Here is a 24,278-nt window from a genome sequence, read left to right as displayed (position 1 = left end):
CTTGTGTTCAAAGGACCTTCGACTCGTGATGTTCGCGAGTATAAAATTCCTTATGGTAATTACAGTAGCATCTCCAAAATCATACAAGCTATTACCAAAATTAAGGGAAATGTAAATACCCATGGCTTTGTTTCTTTCGAAAGAGAAAGCAGGGTGTGTCTTCGTTTCCCTGAGACAGGACTAGGCAAGCTGCTCGGTTTGACCGTCTGCACGGTGATTTCAAAGATACTGTGAGATCGAGATTTCCGTGCGATATAAATAGAGGTGTCGGCTCTTACTTCGTTTATAGTAACATGATCGAAGATCAGATCATGGGTGATACCAAAGTACCTCTTTTGCGAGTAGTACCGTTCGGAAACAGAGGTGAATTCTCATATTTGCATTATTTACCAGTGCTTCTCTCAAGCATTCGTTCTGTGACTATAATGGAAACATTATACTGTATTGTAAAACCCGTGCCTAAAGTCAAACATCCGAAAGACAAGAAGGACTTTTGTCCCATCTCTATAAGCTGCAATTTATTAAAATTGTTCGAGAAGACTCTGCTGCCAATTCTTGTTATGCATTATTCCCATAAAAGACCACCATATTTACACACTGTGATTCCAAAGAGATCAACTGTGACGAATTTAATGGACACCCTATTTCGGATCCAAATGACTCTGAACGCCAAAGAACAGTTTGATGTAGTATTTTTAAACATTAAAGCTGCTTTCGATAATGTCTCAATGAATTCCTTGATGACAATACTTGAAAGGCATTTAAGAATATAGGGAGGACTATTAAAAGTGATCATTTTCATTCTCAAAGAAAATCATCTGAGAGTAGAATATAGAGCCTTCCAATCGAACCACGTCATCTACAGAGGAGTCCCCCAAGGTGGCGTCCTTTCTGCACTATTTTTTGCTGCTGCTTTGGACCCCTTCCTCTCTACGCATCCTGACTGCAGCTCTTACACAGATGATATAACACTCTTCATCTCATCAAAACACGGTGACAAATCTGACACAATCAACGCCCATGCCATTGCCCTAATAGAAGAACTTGACCATTATTTTGAGAATATTGGTCTATCCATAAATCCGACCAAGTCAGCACAAATGACTTTCACCAACTTGAAGAAGAAGATGAACATCCTTGAGGTTGTCACAGACATTCCCTCAGATATGCCAGACAAGCTGTACTTGCTACCTGGGAGTCTAAAACGCAGAGGGAACTGATATTCGAGACCACTCAAGTCAAGTGGACCAAATTTCGGCGAAGTACGGACGCTCTGTGACAGCCAAATCCTCTGCTTGCACCTTCACGATGGTGGGACTTTTAGTAATCCTGGGTATAACCTCCATGCACAAGTACATGGTGGGTGACCACCCAAGTGTGAACCAACGTAAGCAGGGGTCGATGTGTGGCGCCCACACCACATGGAGGAACACCGCCCCTCTAGGTTACCAGGCAGTACTAGGTGGTAGATGACTCTCATCAACCGGTGAAATACCACCACTTTGCTTATTGGAGGCTTGAAGTGGAGGAACCCATGTTTAGTCTCTAGAGCTAAGTTCCGGTCAACCCTTCCCTATCTCTTCCATCATGCAGTATGATTGATAACTTTCGAGGTTATTATCAACGTCGTGGCGAGATCCAATATTCCTTACATTTCGAGGTTACAGCTCTAAAACGGTGTTCGCAGGCCGGCCGCTAGTTAGTACACCGGGCCGAACCTATTGCCAACTCGCTAGGAGGCTGCCGGATCAGTTAGTGTATAATCTTGCTACCTCTACTCTGCCATATAGTGACTGGAGGGAGTCCGAGTAGTGTGTATGCGGGGAGCATTGTCGAGGCCACGTTATGTCAAGGGTCTGGATACATTCTTACCACGTGTACGCCATATCCAAAAATTTCATTACTTCATACAGCATGTCCCACCCACTTTTTCTTACTATTGAATACACCATGAATTGTCAAACTAATAGAGCAAGCTTATCTGCGAAAGATCTAAACCTCCCAAGGACTTCCTAATTCATTACACAAATGTACCTGGTCTCAATTCTAATCTCAACGATGTCCATTTCCACTTGCAGTCTTCCAAACCCCATGTACTTTTTCTGACAGAATCTCAGTTATTGGTTGATTCAACTACTGCTCATCTCAGATGCCCAAATTATTCGCTATATGGTTCCTTTCGCCTCAAAGGTGGTACTTGTGCATATGTCCATTCTGATATTCCCTGTCAGAGACTTGGCAATTTGGAATCTCCTCTCTTTGATCTTCTCTGGCTTAAAATCTCTCTACCTCATTGTGTCAAATTCATCCGTTGTCTCTACCGTTCTCCCAACTCCACTAATCACTTGGAGCTCTTTGACTTCCTCTCTTTGCAACTTGACTTTCTCCAGTCCAACTTTCCTAACAGTGAGGTAATTTTCCTTGGTGATTTTAATGTTCACAACTCCAGCTGGCTTCCGTTTTCTAGTCACACCGACCCAGCATGTCGAGATGCTGGGGCTTTTGCAATTACTAATGACCTAACACAGAGTGGTCATTTACCTACAAGGCAATCCTAATCATACAGCAAATACGCTTGATCTTTTTTTCACAAACAACCCTTCTAAGTACAAGGTCGAAGTGAGAGGTCCTTTAGGCACTTCAGATCACAACTTGGTGATTGTCTCTTCTCCAATGGAACCTTTATCTCATGGCTATTCCCAACCTCGTGTTGTTTGGCATTACAAGCATGCAAAATGGGATGCCCTGCGAGACTTCTTTTCTTCTTTTCCTTGGTCGGATTACTGTTTCAAAACTTCTGATGTCAACATTTGCTCAGATCGTGTCAGTGAAATTATTCATGCAGGAATGGAATCCTTTATCCCACACTCCACTTTAAAATCTCATCCTTTATCTAAACCTTGGTTTTCCAATAAATGTGCTAAGGCTGTTCAAGAGAAGAATGTTGCATATCGTAATTGGCTTGTTTCTAATTCTTCAATTTCATTTTCTGCCTACACCAAAGCTTGCAACAATTGTAAAGCAGTTATTAATCAGTCCAAACGCAGAGTTTGAACAGGCTAAGAGTAGAAAACTTGCTTCTTGCCCTAATGGTAGCCAAGCATTCTGGTCTCTTGCCAAAGCTATTGGCCGCAACTTTTGCCCATCTCTGCTCCCACCTCTGTCCAAACCAGATGGTTCTGTTGTCACTTCAGCCGAGGATAAAGCTTACCTGCTAGCATCCCATTTTTCTCCCAGCTCATGTATTAATGATCTTGGTAAAACACCTCCCACCATTCCCAACACGCTCCATTCAATGCCCCCTGTGGTCTTCCCTCAAAAGGATATCAGAAGGATTTTGATGAATCTTGATGCTAAGAAAGCTCCAGGTCCTGATGGTATTTCTCCACTTGTTTTCAAAACCTGTGCTCCTGAACTTACTCCTATTCTTTACCGCCTTTTTTCACTTTCTTATTTCAAAGGTGTTTTTCCTTCTGCTTGGAAATTTGCTCATATCCAGCCAGTTCCTAAAAAGGGTGACAAATCCCTCCCATCCAATTATCATCCCATTGCAATTACTTCTACTCTTTCTAAAGTAATGGAGAAATCAATTAACCGCCAACTCTTAAACTACCTAGAAACCTTCCGTCTGATCAACGATCGCCTGTATGGATTCCGTCAGTGTCGATCCACTGGTGATATTCTGGCTTATGTTACCCATTTATGGACTAATTCAATGGAAAGGTTCGGTGAAACACAAGTATTTGCTCTTGACATCTCAAAGGCTTTTGATCGTGTTTGGCATAAAGGTCTTCTAAACAAGCTTCCATCTTATGGTTTGTCAACTGTTTTTAGTAATTGGTTATCCAGTTTTCTCTCTGATCGCTCACTACCATCACCACTACCATACAGTTTTCTCTCTGATCGCTCACTACCATCCATCTAACCATCACCTTCAGTGAGAAGGTGATGATAGATGGCTCTCTGTCTTCTAACTTCTTAACTAATGCCGGTGTCCCCCAAGGTTCAGTTCTTTCCCCCACTCTTTTCCTTTTGTATATCAATGACCTTCTTCCATTGACTGGAAATCGTATCCATAGTTTTGCCGATGATAACACATTGCATTCAACTTTCCATTTTGAGAAACCTTGTCCTGCTCAATCAGCTTCAACTTCTCGAAAATCTGCTACCAATTCCTTAAATGCCGATCTTCAGGTAATTCTCCAGTGGGGCAAAGACAACTTAGTTGATTTCAACCCTTCTAAAACTCAGTCTTGTCTTATATCTCACAAAAAGGATTCTTCTGCTCCTATGCTTATCTTTAGTGACACTCCGATTTCTTGGCAAAATGATATATCTCTTTTGGGGATTACCCTGACTTCTAATCTCTCTTGGCACAAGCACATTACAAATATTGCTTCCTCTGCATCTAAAAAACTTGGTTTTCACTTTCGCTCACGGCGTTACTTTTCTTCCAAACAGCTGTTCACTCTGTATAAATCGCAAATCCGCCTTGCCATGGAATATTGTTCCCACATCTGGGGTGGTGCTCCCAAAACCTCTCTCAGGCTTCTTGATTCCATTCAGAAGAGGGCAGTTAGGTTAATTAATGATTCATCTCTAACAGAGTCTCTCCACTCGCTTTCTCATAGACGTACTGTTTCTGCTGCATGACTCTTCTACAGATACTTCCATGGGCACTGTTCTTCTGAATTGGCTTCTATAATTCCCGCTCTCTCTTTCAAAACAGTCCAAACACGTGCCGCCACCAGCCAACATCCATTTACTGTCCAACTTCAAACCCACAGAACCAACTTTTCATCTTCCTCATTTATTCATTCAACTGCCGTTTTCTGGAACAACCTTCCTTCATACGTATTTCCTGAAAATCACAATCTACCGAAGTTCAAGTCCAATGTCAACAAATATCTTCTTTCGTCTTCTTAACCTCCAACCCGAGCACGGTACTAAGTACTATAGATTCTAATACCTCTCGTGTTTGGGGTTCACATAAAAAAAAAAAAAAAACATCAATGGTATTATGGTTCAAAAGGTCTCTCATCACACTGATCTAGGGCTCACCTGTGATGAAGGCCTGACCTTCCAACAACACTTCGCCAACACTAAAGTAAAAACTCTGTCAGCAATTTGGGCGATAAGATGGGAACTTACTGGAGTAAACAACCAAAAACTAGCCACTCACTACATACAAGCATGTCTTCTTTCGATTCCTATGTATGCCTCGACGATCTCGTCCTCTGCTTCCCTCACTAACATCAAAAAATTCATGGATATCGAGTACTGGATTTTAAGGTGGTTGAACCGTGTTAATGGCTACCCCTTCACCATCTCGAGATCAATCATGTATGCTAACCTTGGTTGCACTCTTGGAATCAGTTGCTCATTACAGGAAATCTGCGTAATCTCTGTCAACTCCTCACTGATCGCTTTGACCCTCCAAATGTCCATAATCTTGTTGTAGGCCCTAGGCTTTCCCGCGTTCTTTGTAATAGTGCATGGATTTTCCTAAGAAGCTTATTACAGAATTTAACTATGCTTAGAAGATGTTTTCCGTCTAAAAATCCTCGAAACGTACAACACCCTGAAGATTCATCCCCACAAATTCTGTGATGAGAAAGCATACAGATCTGAGAAGATACAGAAATGTACCAACATATACAACTGTAGAAGTTTCCTGATTATCCTCTTCAGGATGGAATCTCCCTTCAACTCTACTTTGCTAAAGAATTAATTTGTTTTAAATCATTATGTGTTTTGTATGTATGTGTATTAGTTGTATATGCATTATTAGGCTTTATTTGCTCACATTAGATGTTATTTGTTGGAATATAGAAACTAATGTTTATTAGTATTAGTATTAGTAATGGCCGCATGGTGCATGTTTATATATCCGTAATTTATGTACGATTCCTATGTTTGCTCTCTAAGTTATAATGTAGCTGAAGGCTGTTCAGGGGTGAAGCATATGTAATAAATATAATAATAAATTAAAAAATAAATAAGTTATAGCTGAAGGCTGTTCAGGGGTGAAGCATATGTAATAAATATAATAATAAATTAAAAAATAAATAAATTCAAATTCGTACAGACAACGGCCAGATATTTCCATTCAGAGGAGGGAAAACTTTAATTAAGCTACGTTTTCCACCCCAATGAAAGCTTACGTGAAATACTACACCGTGTAGGCAGAGGGAAGTCCCTACTTTGCCAGAGCAGTGATCCAGAGAGGTCAAGGATTAGACAGCATATTCCGTTCTGCATTTACATTTCTCTCTCCTGTTCTGAAGCCCGCAGCTAAGTTCATTGGTCACCAAGTGCTGTCAGCAGGTTGTAACATGCTCGATGATGTCATTTCAGGGGACACATGTAAAACGATCGTTTATAAATCGAGCTTCCGAAATGGGACAAGCCATAAAGCAAAACGTCTGCAGTCAGAACGGATACAAATGCCGAAAATATCAGGACATCTTTCAATGATGCAGATGATGATGTCAGAATTAGATTTGTTCGTACAGCCGGCTACTAATCTGTGCATCGGACGGTCTTCTTCCTACATTACATTCTTGCCTATAGCATCTGTGAACACACTGGGGTCAATAGAGTTTTCCATTCCGGGAACGTCGGAAGAATATCTGGACCTGTGAAAAACTTATTTGCGGCTCAAAGTACAGTGAACCCAAAGCGATGGTAAAGAACTGCAATCGAGTGTGGTTGTTGTCAACAACGTTTTCCATTCCCTGTTTAACTATATCGACATTTTAGTTCAGGATAAACTCATCAACCCCAGCAGTGACACCTACGCCTATAGAGCTTATTTAGAAACACTTTTGAACTTTGACCAAGGAGCTAAAAACTCCCAACTCAGTACAGAACTGTTCGTAAAAGACAATGTTTGTGATATGCCACAGATGTTTTCTCAAACCGATAGCGGTATGAATCCGCATATGAAATACTTTTCAAAAACCAAGAAGGTAGAGCTTCTAGGATGCCTCAGATTAGATTTGTGCCACCAGGCCAAATATATTATTAACAGCATATCACTCCGTCTGATAATGGTTCGCAGCTCGCCCGAGTTTTGTCTGTTATCACACTACGGCAAAGGTACACATACGAGAAGCCTGTCTTTTTGTGCGTAAAGTTTAACTTAATCCCTACATACAGTTAGCCCACATGAGTGTTATTGAAAAGCACCCGTTTGTTTACCCCATTAACAGAGTTAACGTTACTTACTTCTCAGTTCCCAAAGGTATGTCCGATTCTACCAGAGACAATATATATCTAGGCCGGAACCCCGCCCATCTAATCGTCGGTATTGTGTTCAGTGATAGTTTCGATGGCTTCTTCAAAACCAACCGATTTAATTTTGCCCACTACAACCTGTGCTATTTACTTCTGATGGCCAACGGGGTCCAGTATCCTTCTGTACCACTCACACCCGATTATAAGAACGGACATTATACTAGATCCTACCTGTCGCTTTTTACATCCCTAAACAAGTGGAATTCGGACTGTGGAAACGACATATCCCTCTTGGATTATACAGAAGGCAACGTGCTTTACGCCTTCGATTTAACCCCAGATCAAAATGCAGTTGCGGAACACATCAGCTCAACACGTGAAGGTGGTGTTCGCCTTGAAATTAAATTCGCAGAACCACTTCCCGAAAACATATCAGTGATCTTGTATGCCGAATTTGAAAACATTCTTTCTGTGACCAAGGACAGGGCAGCCCTTATAGACTATGTATGAACACTGAACAGATCCTGAAAGTTTTAGAAGCCGACAGTGAATCGGGAAAACTTCTGATCGGGGTCTGTGCACGAGACGAATTACCGTCAAGAATACAGAGCAAACCAGCCCTACTCGTCGTCAATACTGACTTTACACACATGCCTGGCACGCATTGGGTCTGTATTTACCTGGGAAAAAACGAAACCCAATATTTCGACAGCTTCGGAAGACCACCACCACCAGCAGACATTGCAGAGTTCCTTAGCCAGAGGAGCAAGAAATGGGCTTATAACAAAGTGTTAATTCAACATCCAGAATCTATAGTGTTCGAACAACACTGTATTTTTTTTCTAACTCATAGATGTAGAGGTATTTCTATGCAAAAGATTTTAAACAAATATTATTGTAAAGATTTGTGGGCAAATGATGTAATTGCCACATTAGATGAAATTCAACATTTACTTCCAAATTAAATTTATTTTCTTTTAAAAAAAAGTCTGTTTTATTGAAAAAAAAATACTCACCATAATGATATCCATTTGTGCTTGTTCCTCAAGCACCGAGGAGAAATCAGTGCCATATAACTCCATTTGACTAACTTGCATTGCTTCTTCGCTCTACCCTCAGGCTGTTGTTGTTGCACTTCAGAGGGAATGCTGGGTAACGACACGTGGCTTGGTATCGATACGGTGACTTCGGTGTTGGGTGTTGCGTTAGAAATCTTTTTTTTCCGCATTTGTTTTCAGACCCAAATAAGACTGCAGAATCTGAAGATACATTTTAGCTTTAGACTCCGGAGGCAAGCCTTGTCTTTTTATTATAGCCGACATTTGCTCGTCTAAAGATACCAGCTGTTTTTGTTCTGGTGGTGCAGCTACAAGCAGGAATTTGCGGAAAGATTCGCTCATTTTCTGATCAAACTTGTGATGAGTGGTGTGATGATGCTTGCTAAGAGAGGGAACAATGCACCTCCTTGCTGATGGATTAATTTCCGATTACGTTTTTGCAAATCTCACAGAGTGAATTAATTTGAGTGGGGTTTGAGGCTTTCAAAATAGCAGTGGCCTGTTTTGGTCGAGCGTCCGACAGTAGACCCTTCGTTTGGCAGCACGTGTGTGCGCAGTCTCAGTCTATCGTCAGTATCCTGACAAAAATCAAACAGCAGATATGAATGCGGATCGTATGTGCCATTTTTATTTAGATAGTATGAATCAGAGCTGTGCTACTCGATATGTTCTACGTTGATAATAATATTAGTAAAATAATAAGAGGAGTATACCTCAATATAGTGCGTAGAACCCTTCCGTATGATACCCTCCAGAAATTAAAACGGAAAAAACGAAAAAATCGGCAAACTTACCGGTACATTAGAGTAAAAAATAAATAATTAAATAATCAAATTAACACAATACAAATCAATTTAAAACAATTAAAATCAAATTAACGCAATTAAAAGAATCAAACGAAAATATGTAAGTTGCACACTATATTGAACAATCACTCGGTTCTTTCAGCGTTCGCAACACAAATTAATGATCTGGTATACAACATTTCTTGCGGTGATTGCGACTCATCTTATCAGGGTTCGACCCGATTTTCTCTTAATATTGGTGTAAATCAACATGAAGCCTCATTTCGTGCTTCTCGTTCAGCGGCGTCAGAATTAGCCTTTCATGCCATTAACAAAAAACATACTTTTTTATTTAACGAAGCCAAAATACTTAACGTTCAACGTAATTATATGCGACTATTAATTGCAGAAACCGTTGAAATTAAATTACACGAGAATTCTGTTAATGTTCGGCGGCCATATTTGATCTCCGATTCGTGGACCTTTACGTGCATGCGCGAAGACAAATAATCTCTATTTAAGTAACAGGTTTAACCCGATTCGGTAATTTTCATTCCTGTGATCACGACATACGGTCGAAAAGCGTTGTCAGCTTCAGGAAGAAAAATCGTTTTGAATATTTTCGTTTGATTCTTTTAATTGCGTTAATTTGATTTTTAATTGTTTTAAATTGATTTGTATTGTGTTAATTTGATTATTTAATTATTTTTTTTTTACTCTAATGTACCGGTAAGTTTGCCGATTTTTTCGTTTTTTCCGTTTTAATTTCTGGAGGGTATCATACGGAAGGGTTCTACGCACTATATTGAGGTATACTCCTCTTATTATTTTACTAATAGTGCCATTTTTATATATGTGAACGAGAACACGTGACCTACCGGACTTGCTTGCTTGACACTTGACTTGCTAGATGTGAGATTTGTCTCAAGTCACGGGGATTTTTAAAAACAACCAGATAGTGTGAATTCAAGCTAATAGTGTGGAACTGAGTACCTTGAGAGAATAAGTTTAGTGTTAATAAAATCACACTCAGATTTCTGTGGTGTGATCCCTTTATAAATATTTCGGACACTATTGCACTATCTTTTGCCTGGCTAATGAGATCGTCTAAAACGAGTAAATTGTTTACTCTAGGATTGGATTTGGGGATATTTTAACCCTCTACGAACTCGATTTGTGGGTATCATCGAAACTTACCTTGATTCTCTAAATAGCAATAGACTATTCATTTAGGTGGAGGCAAAATTAAATTTTGACAGTTTTCTAACAGAGACAATACAAACATTGACTTCCCACTCTGTGTTGCTCCGGAGACTATAGCTGTAAATGGGTAGTTCATCATTGTGTAAGTGATCTTGCGCGAGTCTGGAGCCCCATATTTATGTGTGTTCGCATGCTAGTACAGATGCGAGAGGAAGGAGTAGCAACGGTAAAGATAGGTGACGTCTCCAGAAAAAAGATGCATTGTCCCACATTTAAAAAAAAAAAAAGTTGAGAATTTCACTCTGAAAAAGATCCTCTTTTTCGGGAAACTTTTTTTTTTGCCTTGAGCCCATCATGACAACATGAAAGGGTTGTGTACATTCCCCACCCAACATCTAAGTGCGCCCGTCACTACGTGACAGTGAGAGGGTGCTGCGACCCAGGTGCCCTCACCAACATCTGGAAAAAAGGAGATGCCACCAGGGTAGCCACTGAAATCTGCTTGGTGTCAAAAACATAGGGATTTCACGGGGATTTTCTAATGTTGACAGTGTGATGTCTAGGTGGATAGCTTTCACTAGGTGTCTGGGAAATATCCATAAGGGTAAGTGCGTCTCCAACCACACATTTAACGAAAGTAAATCCAAACCTTTTTGTGACTGAGGACTCAAGGAGACAAGAAGTGCATTTGTCTCTTCGGACAGAAAACGGTACTTCGACTGAAACATCAACATGTTGGCCTTTTGCTGCAGCTGTCATAACGTCCATGTTGACTACCTTCATGTTTTTGGCATTAAGGGTCACATTCTTGCATTTGGTCACCATTTTACCCCCCTCAAGTGCGAAAGAAGTAAGATTTGGGACCTAGTGAAGTGAACTTGACAATATGATCTCCAGATAATTCATCTGTGAGCTGTCCCAACGAGTGACTGACGGTTGGACGTTCGTCGCCCGGTTTCTGGATGAATACTACACTATCCGTGTCACAGTATAAAAGAGGGTAATGTAGAGGGGCCATAGCCTTGTAGAGCTTCATTCGGCCATAGGAAGCAATGAAAGAGACAATGACTGCATTCCCCCGATAGTAGGGTTCCTCCGTTCCCTTAATCAGAGCGAATGCAATTTGCATCATTTCATCCAACACTGATGTGGCCTCATGTATGATTTTTGTATCATCCATGAAAAGCTCTACACTGCTTTCGTAAGTGTTACATACTTTTGTACTCACCCTATTGGTTCTGATTGCGAGCCTCCCCCACAGAGAATTCAAACACAATTTACCAAGAGCGTGTTTTGCAGGGTTTGCCTTTATTTTGTGATTGTCCATAGCGATACTTTCTTTACTTTTAAAGTCGGGGATGTACACGTCGAGTTCAACCCCCTTGGGCCAGCCCGACACCTCCTGTTTGATTTTCAAGAAGGTGTCTATGTAGCCACCAAATAACGATTTATGGCTCTCTTCGAAATGCCAAACTTTGTAGATGTCATTAATTTTATAACTGCTCTCAACTGCCAGGTAAAACTCGGGTGTGCACCAGATCCCCGAAAAGCTCCAATCCTCTTGATTACACGTGGACGACATCTGCTTGGCACAAGCACCACATAGTGGGAACACTAGCTTGCCATTGGAGCTTATTGGGAGGGAGGCCAGGTAACAACTGCTTCTTGGGCGCTGCCACCCTTGCATGGATGACACCAAAGTATGAATTCTGACTATAGTCAAAGTCACTAAGAACTACTTTAGGGTGACCGTAGGGAAATAGAACCTTATTTGCAAACCCATGTATACAACGAACAAAAATCCACATAGTGAATCTCCTCGATATCTTCCACCTGGTGGCAAAGTTTAAAACAATCAACTCTACCACTTCTGAGAGCACTATGCGGAGTAATCGATTCGTGCGTTATGAACGCTGCAACAAAATCTTTCATGGCTAGGTCATTTTTCTGTTGGCATTCCTAAACAGAAACCACATCATATCCTTGAGAACTAATGAAGGCCTCGTGGTCCATGGTTTCAGCATATAGGGATCCCATCAGTTTGTTTCTTTGTGTCTGTATAGTGTTAGACCGAAAACACTTCTTGAGCCCATGATAGTAGCATCCATAAAACTCGTAGGCAGTGCTACCACAAATCCCATCTAATAAAAAAGGACCTACTCTAACTTCCCCACCCTGTGTTCGAGCTTGTTGAATTTTAATGTTGTTCTGTTGTTCCAGCCACGAAAGCCAAATCAATGCCTTCCTACTCTGTGTTACTCTCTATGTATCTGCCAGGTGGCAGGATAGCCATTGTGTTTGGTTCTAAAAAGTTTCTGGTGAAGATCCTGTGCTACATGCACTGGTGATAGTGATGTCTTGACAGAAAGGATCAACTTGTGAGACTGCTATGAAGAGAGAAGGAAACTTATTGCAGGAATCTCCCAATACCCTTATGTCATCCAAGGCATAAGCCAAAAGTTCACACTTCATGGTGTAGGTCTCTCATGACTTCTCTTGGTACCATAACACAAATTCCGTACGGGTTTCTTCGCTTATGAATTCCGGTTTAAAATATTTTTGGTCGGGTAAAGCTCCCACATAACCTAAAGTATCTATCTTGTGGAATTTGTGAGGGAAGAATCCCTTACGAACCTCAGGCAGCTAGAACATTGATGGCAGTTTTAGGAGCAGAATGGCTAGAAATGAATAAGAGTCCAAGAAGACTATGTTTAATGTGGACAGAAAGATGCCCAATATTTTCGACCCATCATAGATCATATGGGGAACTATGTGTTTCGCGAAAATATAAGATAGCACAAAGCAGCCATCCAAACCACGAAGGTTGTGAGCGACTACATGCACATTCTTATATTTTGGCTCAGAGTGACGAAGTTTTCGGCCATCCCTGCCTCGTTTCAAGGTCTCTTTCACTCCTAACAGCTCATCCAAAAACTTACCCATGCAATTTCGGCCCCAGTAAATGTGTTCTTGATCACCAAAAGAAGAAACGCAGAGCACAGCCACGTGATCACCGTTTGGCAAGATTGTTTCTGCGTCAAAGTAAACGGCGCCTCCATAGCCAGGTGGGCAGGAGCAGCAGTGCATAGCACACGCTTCTTGATTAGACCGGGGTTCGAGCCCGTGCCCACCAAATACGGAGGATGCGGAAAGGTCAGGGAATGACCACCGCATATCCCCGGAGCAATATGGCCTTAGTTGCTAATGCTCCTAAAATCCAAATAACAAACAAACAAAGTAAACAACAGAAGCATCGTGCTTCGGGTCCTCAGGTTTTTGAACAAAACAATGTTGTGTTTTGTGTGCAGTCTTGGAGTGGCTACAGAACTCGGGATTGATGCATTTGTGTGCTGTGTTGGTAAGAAAAGTGCACAAACAAACGCGACAGCGATACACTTCAGAGAAAGTTTTGTTTGCCCTGTGAGTGTTAATGAATTTTTCGCCTTGGAAATAACGATTGAAAAAGTTACATAAAAGAAGGTTACTTTCGTTATGAACGGCGATCGCTCTGCATCTATTGCACTTCATAGCGCAACTGTGAGTATTCAATCACTCACGATTAGGCATAACTTGATAGGAGGGAGTATATGATGAGAGCCCTGTCAATCAATTCGGCCCTGGAAAGATTGTGCAGGGCTCAAGGGGTAGAATTTTTTTCAGCCTGGTCTGTACTTGTTAACAGGAGAGACTGCTTCTACAGGGATGGGATACACTTAAATAGAAAGGTTGCAAGAATGTTTGCTGATGCTATCGAGGCAATGTTAGGTGGGTCGGAAAACTGCTAGATTGGGGGGATACAAGGACTAATAGATTAACAGTAGCCACTGGCAGAGGTGAAAGTGATTCTTGCACTGCTTCTATTGGAATGAGCCGCAGCCTGGAAAATAAGATGCAGGATATTTCAGAGACTGCTGGGAATCATTGGGGTACAAGTAAACACATGGGTTGTGTTAGGGTAGCTAAGAAAAAGAACAGGTGCATGTATACTTGTGTGTACACCAATGCTAGGAGTTTAGTAAATAAATTTGATGAATTTGCGGTATTGCTCAAAACATCAAAGGCAGATATTGTGGGGATTTCAGAGACGTGGTGTCACACAGATATAAGAAAAGCAGAACTGGAATTTGGGGAGTACAATGTCTACAGAAAGGATAGACAGGATAGGAAGGGAGGAGGGGTTATGCTATTAGTTAAAAAACACATAAAATCCAAGGAAGTGAAGCCAGTCGACATCGCTGGACAGTGCAGTGTTGAGTCAGTTTGGTGTGACATAAGCATTGGGAGATCAAAATTGAGAGTAGGAGTGTGCTATAGGCCTAATGACTCTGATGAGTATAATAAGAAACTGTTCAGAGAAATAGAGTGGGCCAGTAAATCAGAGAGTCTTATAATGGGGGATTTTAATTTCCCAGATATTGACTGGAAATTGGGGGCTGGTCACTCACACAGTAGCAAGGCTTTTGTGGATTTATTGGATGATTGTTTTCTACATCAGCATGTTCGGGAGGCAACTAGAGGGAGTAATACTCTTGATTTGATTATCAGTAGTGATTCTTCATGCATTAAGAATCTGCAGATAAATGAACCACTTGGTGGCAGTGATCACAGTGTGCTGAAGTGGGAGTTACTCAAAGAGGTAACTACCATTAGGGGTAAAGGGAAGGGGTATTGCTTTCGTAAAGGCGACTACAATGGACTGAGACAGTATTTAAATTCTATGCAGTGGGATCAACTGATGATATTGCCAACAGCAAATTCAAAATGGGAAGCATTCAAAGAACTTATCGTGGAAGCTACTAGGCTTTACATACCAACTAAGAAATATTGTTCAAGGTTTAGGCCTAAATGGTTGTCAGATGAACTAATGAGGCATATGGCAGAGAAGAAAAATGAATGGGATACATACAAATTAACACGTGACACGGACGCCTATGATAGATACAAGTTGATCTGTAACCAAGTTACAAAGGAGGTTAGGCAGGCGAAGGCAGATTACGAGAGATCCTTCGCAAGGGATGCGAAGAAAAACAGCAAAGAGTTCTTTACTTATGTAAACTCTAGAAGGAAGGGGATGAATCAGATTGGTCCACTTGAGATCGATGGGTCAACTGTTGATGACCCTGCTCGGGTAGCTAACAAACTAAAATGAATATTTTGCGTCGACATTCACACATGAGGAGTTATTCAGCGAGGGGAATGCCAGAGGTGTATTCAACTCTAGCAGTAAGCTAGAGAATCTTGTAATAACTGAGAGCAAAGTGGAGGAGAAATTGTTGAAGATAAACACAAGAAAGGCACCTGGGGTGGATGGGATCTATCCAGTTATATTAAAGGAGGCAGCAAAGGAGGTAAGCAAACCCTTAGCCATAATTATGAGAGCTTCCTTGGACTCAGGGGACGTACCCATTGACTGGAGATGTGCAAATGTGACCCCAATTCACAAAGTGGGATCAAAGGCTGACACAAGTAATTATAGACCTGTGAGTTTAACTTCTGTTCCCGGAAAATTAATGGAGGCACTGGTGAAAGAAGCACTGCAGGATCATCTAGACAAGACTTCAGTTATAGCTAGGACACAGCATGGTTTTGTTAAGGGGAAGTCTTGCCTGACCAATTTGATTGGATACTATGATGCAGTCACAAAAGAACTGGATGCAGGGAATAACTTTGATATTATATACTTGGATCTTAGAAAGGCTTTTGATACTGTTGCACATGGAAGACTGCTGCACAAATTGGAGCAGTGTGGCATTGGAGGCAAGTTGCTGCTATGGATAAAGGGGTGGTTGAGGGGGAGAAGACAGAGAGTGGTAATCAATGGACACTGCTCATCGTGGACTAATGTTATTAGTGGAGTCCCTCAGGGTTCAGTATTGGGGCCTTTATTGTTTTCTGTATTTATAAATGATATTGATGATGGTATATCAGGCTTAATGTCCAAGTTTGCAGACGATACGAAGGTTGGCAGGGTTGTCAAGGACACTACTGACACTATGCTGCTGCAACAGGATTTGGAAAGGTTGAGCAGATGGGTTTCGAGGTGGCAAATGAAGTTTAACATTGACAAATGTAAAGTACTACATATGGGAAACAGCAATCCCAGAGCAACGTATCAACTCTGTGGTACTACACTGACGGTGGTAGAGAATGAAAGAGACCTGGGGGTGGTGGTGCAGGCAGATATGAAGTTCTCTGAGCAGTGCAGACGAGCTGCAAGAGTAGCTCATGGTGTATTGTCAATGATATATAGGAATTTTTCTAGCAGGGATAAGGAGGTGATTATTCCCTTGTATAAGGAAATGGTCAGGCCACACCTAGAGTACTGTATACAGGCCTGGAGGCCTCATTTCAGGAAGGATGTAGAGCTGCTGGAACGAGTACAGAGAAGGGCAACTAGATTGGTGAATGGGACAAAGGGGTTCTCTTACGAAGAAAGGCTTAAGTTTTGCAAATTACAGTGTCTGGAAACTAGGCACCAGCGGGGTGATCTGATAGAGGTGTACAAAGCCTTGAATGGTTTGAGCATGCTCAATGCTGATGGGATTCTTCCTCTAGCTCAGAAAAATCACCTGAGAGGGCATAAATTCAAATTGAGGAAAGACAGATGTAGGATAGATGTGCGGAAATTTGCCTTTAGCCAGCGGGTGGTTGGTGGGTGGAACAGACTTCCATCCCTTGTCGTGGAAGTTGATAGCCTAAATAAGTTTAAGGCTCAGCTGGACAGGTATTTCGAACGAACAGAGGGGTGAAGTGGAAGTGGTTATTTTTATTTATTTATGTTACTTTTTTTTTTTTTTTTTTTGGCTGATGCTGCATAAGCTTGCTTTCTTGCATCAAATGCCTCTACTAATGCTAATGCTAATGCTAATGCTAACTTTAAGGCAGAGGGTACAATAGTAATCACTGCCAAATAGAGCTTTCAAAGATCGCATAAGATCATAATGACCATTGTGTCTGAGAAGAAATATCTGTTTATCAGCAGCGGGGCCCTGATATGCAACTTCAAAACCACACTCAGCGGAAATGACCATGATTTGGAAATCGGGGATAGCAAGCTGAAACAGTTCAACTTATGTCAAACCACAACTTCCTAAAGCAACTCCTGCGATTCCATGTAAATTAGTAGTCCTGATAGTTTGCATATTACATGCATCCTCTCGAACCTGTCTGTAAGTTTGAGCACCATCCTGATGGGCTGAAATTCCGACAGTTATAGCTCTGGCAAGACACAAACTGTCGGTATTATTGATTTGAATTACAGATTTTTTTTAAAAGTCATTCAAATTCAACATTGCCCGTTTTTTTATGTTCTCAGGACGGTTGCTTCCCTCCCCCTATTGGTGATATTAATGAGAATGGCGTCCAGATTCAAGTCATCCATAAGCATCAACTCGCTGTTTGACTGGTCGACGGCTATGAAAGCTGACATCACACGGTCAAACGTCAGGTCTGTCAGTGGCGTGAATGGTAAGTTTATAGGGTTCTTTAGACTGGGAGCATCAAAACACAACCTAACATGCGAATAAATGCCCTGGTTGTTTAAACTAGCAATTATCTCTTCCAACATCCGTCGAAAGTTCGAAAAAAAAGCGATCACCATCGATTAGTGCTCCTATATCTCTAAACCGGACCTCGAAAGTTTTCAGAAAACAGTTCTATCTACTAGAATCCTAGACATCGATACTTTTCTTCAACGTCTAGAAAACGAAAAGCCTGCATTTCTGCTAATGCAAACAGTTATATTGGAACACCTTGACAGTGTTAGAGAACGTATAAAGAACGATGTCTTTTTAACTTCTTTCGATGTTACGTTTAATGATGTATATGCTTATTATGTAAGAACTTCTGAACCACATACAAGTGTTCAATTTTTTTCTGCTAAGTGTTTGGAAGAGGGGATAACCACAGAGTTCAACATTTATGGTTTGTTTAATGCGGTAATTTCGATGATCGATGAACTTAATTGTGCCTACACTCTGAAATATACGACGTATCAGTTCAGATAAAAAAAGTATTGTACCTATGTAAGTGATTGTGTTAATTTTGTGATTTGTAGCTAGTTCTGTAAAAATCTTACCAATAAAAACATATCTATTTGTAAATATTGTGTCTGTCTTTTTTTTTTCTTAGATACTAGAAAAAATAAATTTTAATTTTTCCATTAATCAATAGCCTTAAACTTTGGGAAGTTACATTTCGAAATGTAATAGGTATTAAATTTCAAATATATAGAGTAAAATTGAAATTGCAGATTGGTCCAATAGATGGAGCCATCGTTCACAGTGTCGGTAAATAAATTTACACATCAAAGCACTACAGAACATATAAAAATCTTTACTTTTTTAGGTTTTTTCAATGGCAAAGTGTATCACTAAACATTGGGATACAAATATTATTAGCAATGGAAATAAAAACTTTACATTCTAGAATAAGAAGGAAAAACATTGGAAAATAAATTTACACATCAAAAACACTAGGGAACACACAAAATCCTTACTTTTCAGCTTTTCAAAGACAAAAGTGTGTCTCTAAACATGGGAGACAAATTCAACTTGCAGAAAGGACCGCTAGATGGAGTTTCAGATTCTCCCTGGTAAAAATGGAATAACAATAACACAGTATTTATTTCCAATAGTATCAGCATTGGAAATCAAATAAATAAAAAAAAAAATAAAAAAACTGTTTGTTTCAGGTACATATAAACAGAAGAAATAGTAGTAGTAGTAGTAGTAGTAGTAGTAGTAGTAGTGGCATGTGATGCAAGAAAGCAAATGTATGAGCTTATGCAGCATCAGCCAAAAAAAAAAAAATAATAATAATAATCACACCATTCCCTCCAAATGCCTGTCCAGTTCCTCCTTAAATTTATTCAACCTATCAACTTCCACAACGACAGATGGAAGTTTGTTCCAGCAATTAACCACCCGCTGGCTAAAGGCAAATTTCCGCACATCTATTCTACCTCTGTCCTTTCTTAATTTGAATTTATGCCCCCTTAGGTTCGTAATCTGAACAAGTGGAAGGATCCCATCAGAATTCAGCGTGCTGAACCCATTCAAGGCCTTATACACCTCAATCAGATCACCGCGCAGGTGCCTAGTCTCCAGCCACTGCAATTTGCAGAACTTAAGCCTCTCTTGGTAAGCTTTATTAACAAAGAACAGCAAGCGGCCCCTAGCCAGAAACTGGCAAATCCGCTATGTACATGCATAGATATATATACAATGATATATATATGATACAATATACTGTATAATGATACATACAATGATATATACATATAATCGTGTTAATTACAATGTTATAGGTGTGATGAACATGTATCATGTTCACACAGCAACTCACATCACGTAATTAAACAGAAGTATTACTTGTGTCCCAGGAACCACAAGACAGCAGTCTTTTCCTATCCTAGGAAGAACGAAAACCGCACCCACTGAAGGTAGTGCTATATACCAATGGGTGTTAGCTAATCCTGTATCCACAGCTGCCCAAACTGGGGTACCAGCTAATAAAAAAAAAAAAAAAAAAAAGAGAATAGATGGCAGGCGATATCAGTTTCAAGAGGCTATAGACATTGCAGGTGTTGGGTTGGTTCTTTGTTGTTGATATGTTGATAAACTTGAGAAGAGTTGCTTTCTTTTAGTGAAAACAGCAGAGCAGAACTGTTGTAGAGCTGAGAACGATTGAGAATTTTCAGTCAGCGCCACTTCATTTCCTTCAGAGAAGTTGCTGACAGCAGCTTGTAATGTATTTCTGTCATCGTGGTACAGGTTGCAGCGATACAGAATGTGCGTCCAGGTTTCCTCAGCACCACACAAGCAGAGATTGGTGTCAGACAAGGCAAATTTAAATAGTTTGGAGTTGATGGAGCCGTGCCCAGTAAGTATATACGATGTTGTTAGGCTAGGAGAAAACCATTGGCGGACGCTCTTGTTGAGAGGGAAGGTAACTGCAGGAACAAAAGAGTGGGTGACTTGACCAGTAGTACTGGAATCCCATCGTGATTGCCACACACTGATAAGTTCATTCCAGATTCTCCGTTTCTCGTCTTTGATGTTAGCAGTTAAGTTGCATGAGATGCCGAGAATCTCGCCGGGAACTCCGTGCTTTAGACGATAGCATAGTCCTTTGAAAATTACATGCAGGTCTAGTGGTAAGACTCCAGCAAGACCTGCAGAGCAGCAGAGGACACTGTCCTGCAGGCCCGGAGCATGGCAAGCAGCATAATCCGTTGAATGGAGATGAGCTTGGAACGGAGTTTAACATTAACGGCTCTATGGAACCAGACTCCCGAAGCATATGTTGTTATTGGTACGAATACTGCTGTATAATATAGTAAGAGAGTCTTCCTGTTTAGTCCCCAGTCCGATTTGGAAATTCGGATAACTGCTGCAGTGAATTTCTTAATCTTTGAGGCGAGGTGATTAATATGAGAGGAGAAGGTTAACCTGTCGTCTAAAATTACGCCAAGATGTTTTAATTCAGGAACAAAAGGGATTTGCTTTCCGTCTATCTTTACATTTGGAGGTCTTCTATAATCTAACTTGCCTTTAAAAATCATCAGTTTTGTTTTTGTGGCAGATATTCGCAGTTTATGTATACTTGACCACTTGATTAGCTGAGAAAGAGTTATATTGGCTGATTGTTCGAGTTGCAGACGTGATCGACCTGGAATTAGAAGAACCAAATCATCGGCGTAGGCGAAGGCAGAGATATTGTCAGGTTTTTGCGTGAGCCAGCTGTCCAGAACTATGTTCCAGAAGAGGGGCCCCAGAACTGATCCCTGGGGGCATCCTCTTGAGATGGTCCTTGAGAGAGATTGCTGTTTTGAGATTACTTGGATGAGTCTATTTTGGAAGTAGCTTCTAATAACTTGGAATAGTTGCTGAGAGCACTGGGCTTTGGTAAGACGATTGAGAGCGCTCTCCCACCAGAGGGAATCGAAAGCTCCCTCGAAGTCAATGAATATGGCCATTTCATATTTTGCCCTCGAAGCTGATATGTGGTTAACTAAAGAGACCAAGGCGTCTTCACAGGATTTTCCCTTCTTGAAGCCAAATTGGGATGGAGACATTAAGTTTTGGCCTTCAATTAAATCTGCTACTCTGGGTGCTAACAGTCTTTCAAATAGTTTGCCAAGGTTTGCCAAAAGAGAGATGGGTCTGTATGCTTTGGAATCAGATTTATTTTTGTCCGGCTTGTGAATAATTTTGATCAGAGCTACCTTCCAGAGATTTGGAAATATCCCCTCAGTAAGACATTTGTTGTACATAGTTAGAAGTATTTCTGGAAAGATTTCAGCAAATTTGATAATTACAGCATTTTCCACAAGATCTAAACCCGGACATTTATGGATATTTATTTTGCTTAGGGCCAGCTTTAGCTCGGGAAGAGTGAAGAGATCTGTTGCATATGAGGAGTGGTAGGTTGAGTTATTATTCCTGATAGATATTTGTTCTGGAGTTTCTGTGGTGAGATCGTCCAGGGGAAGCAAGCGATCCAGGATGGCGTTAACTGAATCATTCCAGTTAGTGGTTTCTGTGTTGTTGTTCACTACAGTGTTGTACACTTCATGAGAGTGATACTTGTTTTTGCTAATTTTATATAATAGACACCAGGGATCAGAATTTCCTGTGGAGTGAACTAAGTGTTGCCAGGAGGCAAGTTTTTGTTTTGCAATTGTATTTACGTATTCATTCCGCTGGCCTTTATAGATATTTTTTAGTCTGGTGACTTCTGGTTCAGGCCAGTACCTTCTCCGTTGAAAGTCTCTGCGTGCTTTGTGTACTTTTTTGCGCAGAGTGGAAAGTTCAGCTGTCCACCATGGAACTGTAGTATGCTTGCTAATTTTCTTCTTAGCGGAGCGTTCTGTAGCACGAAGTAAGGCAGCCTGTACATAGAATGCATATTCTGAGGAATTGAACTGGTTCAAAGACCGGCGAGTGTCAACGTTAAAATCCTGGTGAATTGAAGACATAAATAAAGGCCATTTGATGGTTTTGATAGAAAATCTTCTGAGATCTTTTGGAGGAGGAGAAGGAGGGGGACCTGTAGAATTTGGAAGGAGAGATACCTTAAAGGTGATTGCTCGGTGGTCACTGTTTGTGTAGTCAGTATGTATGGTCCAATCAGAGATCCTCGACGACATGGCGGACGTTGAAATGGTTAAATCAATGTTTGATTCTCCGTGGACGTTTGAGAAGGTATGCGGTTGGTTGGGTAAGTTGTGCAGATTTAAATTGTAGGTGAATAAAAATTCCTCCAAAATCCTACCTCTGTTGTCCAAGACACTGCTGAACCATAAGAAAGATTTTGCGTTTGAATCAGTTGTAATTATTAAATATGTGGGATTTAAAATAGCAAACACCTGTTCTAGATATCTTTGTGATAAATTAATATCTGCTGATGGTGGACAATATAGTGACAGTAGGTAGAACGAGAAAGTTGATGTAGAGACTAAAATACAGGTGGAAATTTGATTACATAAGCCAGAGATAACAGTGATATCCAGCTTGTTGTTGAATATGACGATGGCAGATTTAGGATTTGTTGCAGAGGACTGGATGATTCTTGTAGTCATGGGATATCCCATAACTTTGGAAGATTGCCCATAAATGTGCTTGGAGACATAAGGTTCCTGAATACATATTATATCAAATAAATTTTCTGTTGCAATGAGCCTGATCTCATCAGCAATGCATCTAGAGTGTTGTGCATTGATCTGCATGATTGTAAGTTGGAAGGGGCAGTCTGGTTCGCTGCCTAGCTATGCAGAGAGAGGCACACTGTCCGTCCTTGGTCTCGGGATCGCTTGTACCGCTGGCTGTTCATTATGATTGCCAAACGATGGCATTACCAAGAGACCTGCGGGCCACATATCTGTGTTTAGATATCTTTCTATATTGGGACTTTTGATCTTAATCCGGAAAGAGGAATAGGATGGATGCCTGGTATGGACCTTTATGGGGGTACCGGGTATGTTGAGCTGCTTCAGAAGGTTTTCGATTTGTTCTACTGTTGTTTCCGGGCATAGTCGACTTATAAAAATGCTGGTAGGCCTTGCCCTCCTTCCTCTACGCTGCACTGTTTTGATACCCAATGTGTTCGGATTAGAGCCAATAACTGCATCACGATTATGAGCTGCTTGGGTGAAGAAGGTCTTGTCTTGCTTGGAAGTAACGTTACTGTTGATAGGTGTTGATTTCATTCTCCATGCTCTTGGTTCAACTGTCTTCTTAGAACTATTTTCAAACGGCATGTTGTGACCATCAGTTGTATTTGTTGAATTACTGTCCATTGTTGTTCGGAAGTAATGTTGTTGTATGTTTTGCTGCAGATAGCTCGATTTGGGCTGTTTGGAATTTTTGTAGTTCAGTTCTGAACCTCTGACGGCCGCTTTAGTTGGTCTTTTGGTGTTCTGATGCGTTATTTCTCCTTGTGCAGCTGGTAACTAGTGTGTAGTCTGATTCGGTCTGTTTAGCTGAGAGGATCTGTCTCCTCTTAATAAGGAATCTGGAGTTTTTCTTTGTGTGATTTTTTTGATAAATTCTAAATAGTCAGAATTCCTCAGCATTTCTTCAAGGGGACTAGAGACCTCAAAAGCAGGTTTATTATTATTATTATTAATCGGCACCTGAGGTTGCTGCGGTACAGTCTCACTGGGCGCGGAAGAGACAGGATCTGATGTTTGAGTACCCACTTCCCTTTTGAGTATGGCTTCCTTTTCTTTTCTTGAGCTATTCGGGGTTCTTGGGTATGTTTCAAGAGTATCGGCTATTCTGTTAATGCCTTCAAGTATCATCTCAATGCCCTTTGTTTCATGCCCTTCTCTGTGTAATATTAAATCCTCAATTTTCTCGAGACGTTGTACCCAGTTTTCTAGTTTTTTCCCATTGGCCGATATATATTTTTTAAAATTATTTATCTCGCTAATACAAGTGACATGAAATTCTGAATTTTTTCTTTTTTTATCTCTGTTTTTGCTACCGGG

At 40.8% G+C, this 24,278-nt stretch overlaps 2 protein-coding genes across 2 annotated transcripts; one reads left to right on the top strand and one right to left on the bottom strand.

The window, feature by feature from the left end:
• The first annotated feature begins 7,170 nt into the window (after window positions 1-7,170).
• Window positions 7,171-7,749, top strand: LOC150076174 (uncharacterized protein F54H12.2-like). Its single transcript, XM_090387275.1, has one exon. It carries the CDS (start codon window positions 7,171-7,173, stop codon window positions 7,747-7,749), a length of 579 nt encoding a protein of 192 aa, XP_090243401.1.
• A 3,371-nt stretch (window positions 7,750-11,120) lies between these two features.
• Window positions 11,121-11,867, bottom strand: LOC150076173 (uncharacterized). Its single transcript, XM_090387274.1, has one exon. The coding sequence runs from the start codon at window positions 11,865-11,867 to the stop codon at window positions 11,121-11,123; it is 747 nt and encodes a 248-aa protein (XP_090243400.1).
• Between the last annotated feature and the right edge of the window lie 12,411 nt (window positions 11,868-24,278).

The sequence above is a fragment of the Mastigoproctus giganteus genome, chromosome 13 (assembly GCF_048544385.1).
Source record: "Mastigoproctus giganteus isolate SK-2022 chromosome 13, ASM4854438v1, whole genome shotgun sequence".
NCBI classification, from domain to species: domain Eukaryota; kingdom Metazoa; phylum Arthropoda; class Arachnida; order Uropygi; family Thelyphonidae; genus Mastigoproctus; species Mastigoproctus giganteus.
This window is presented reverse-complemented; position numbering and strand designations above follow the sequence as displayed.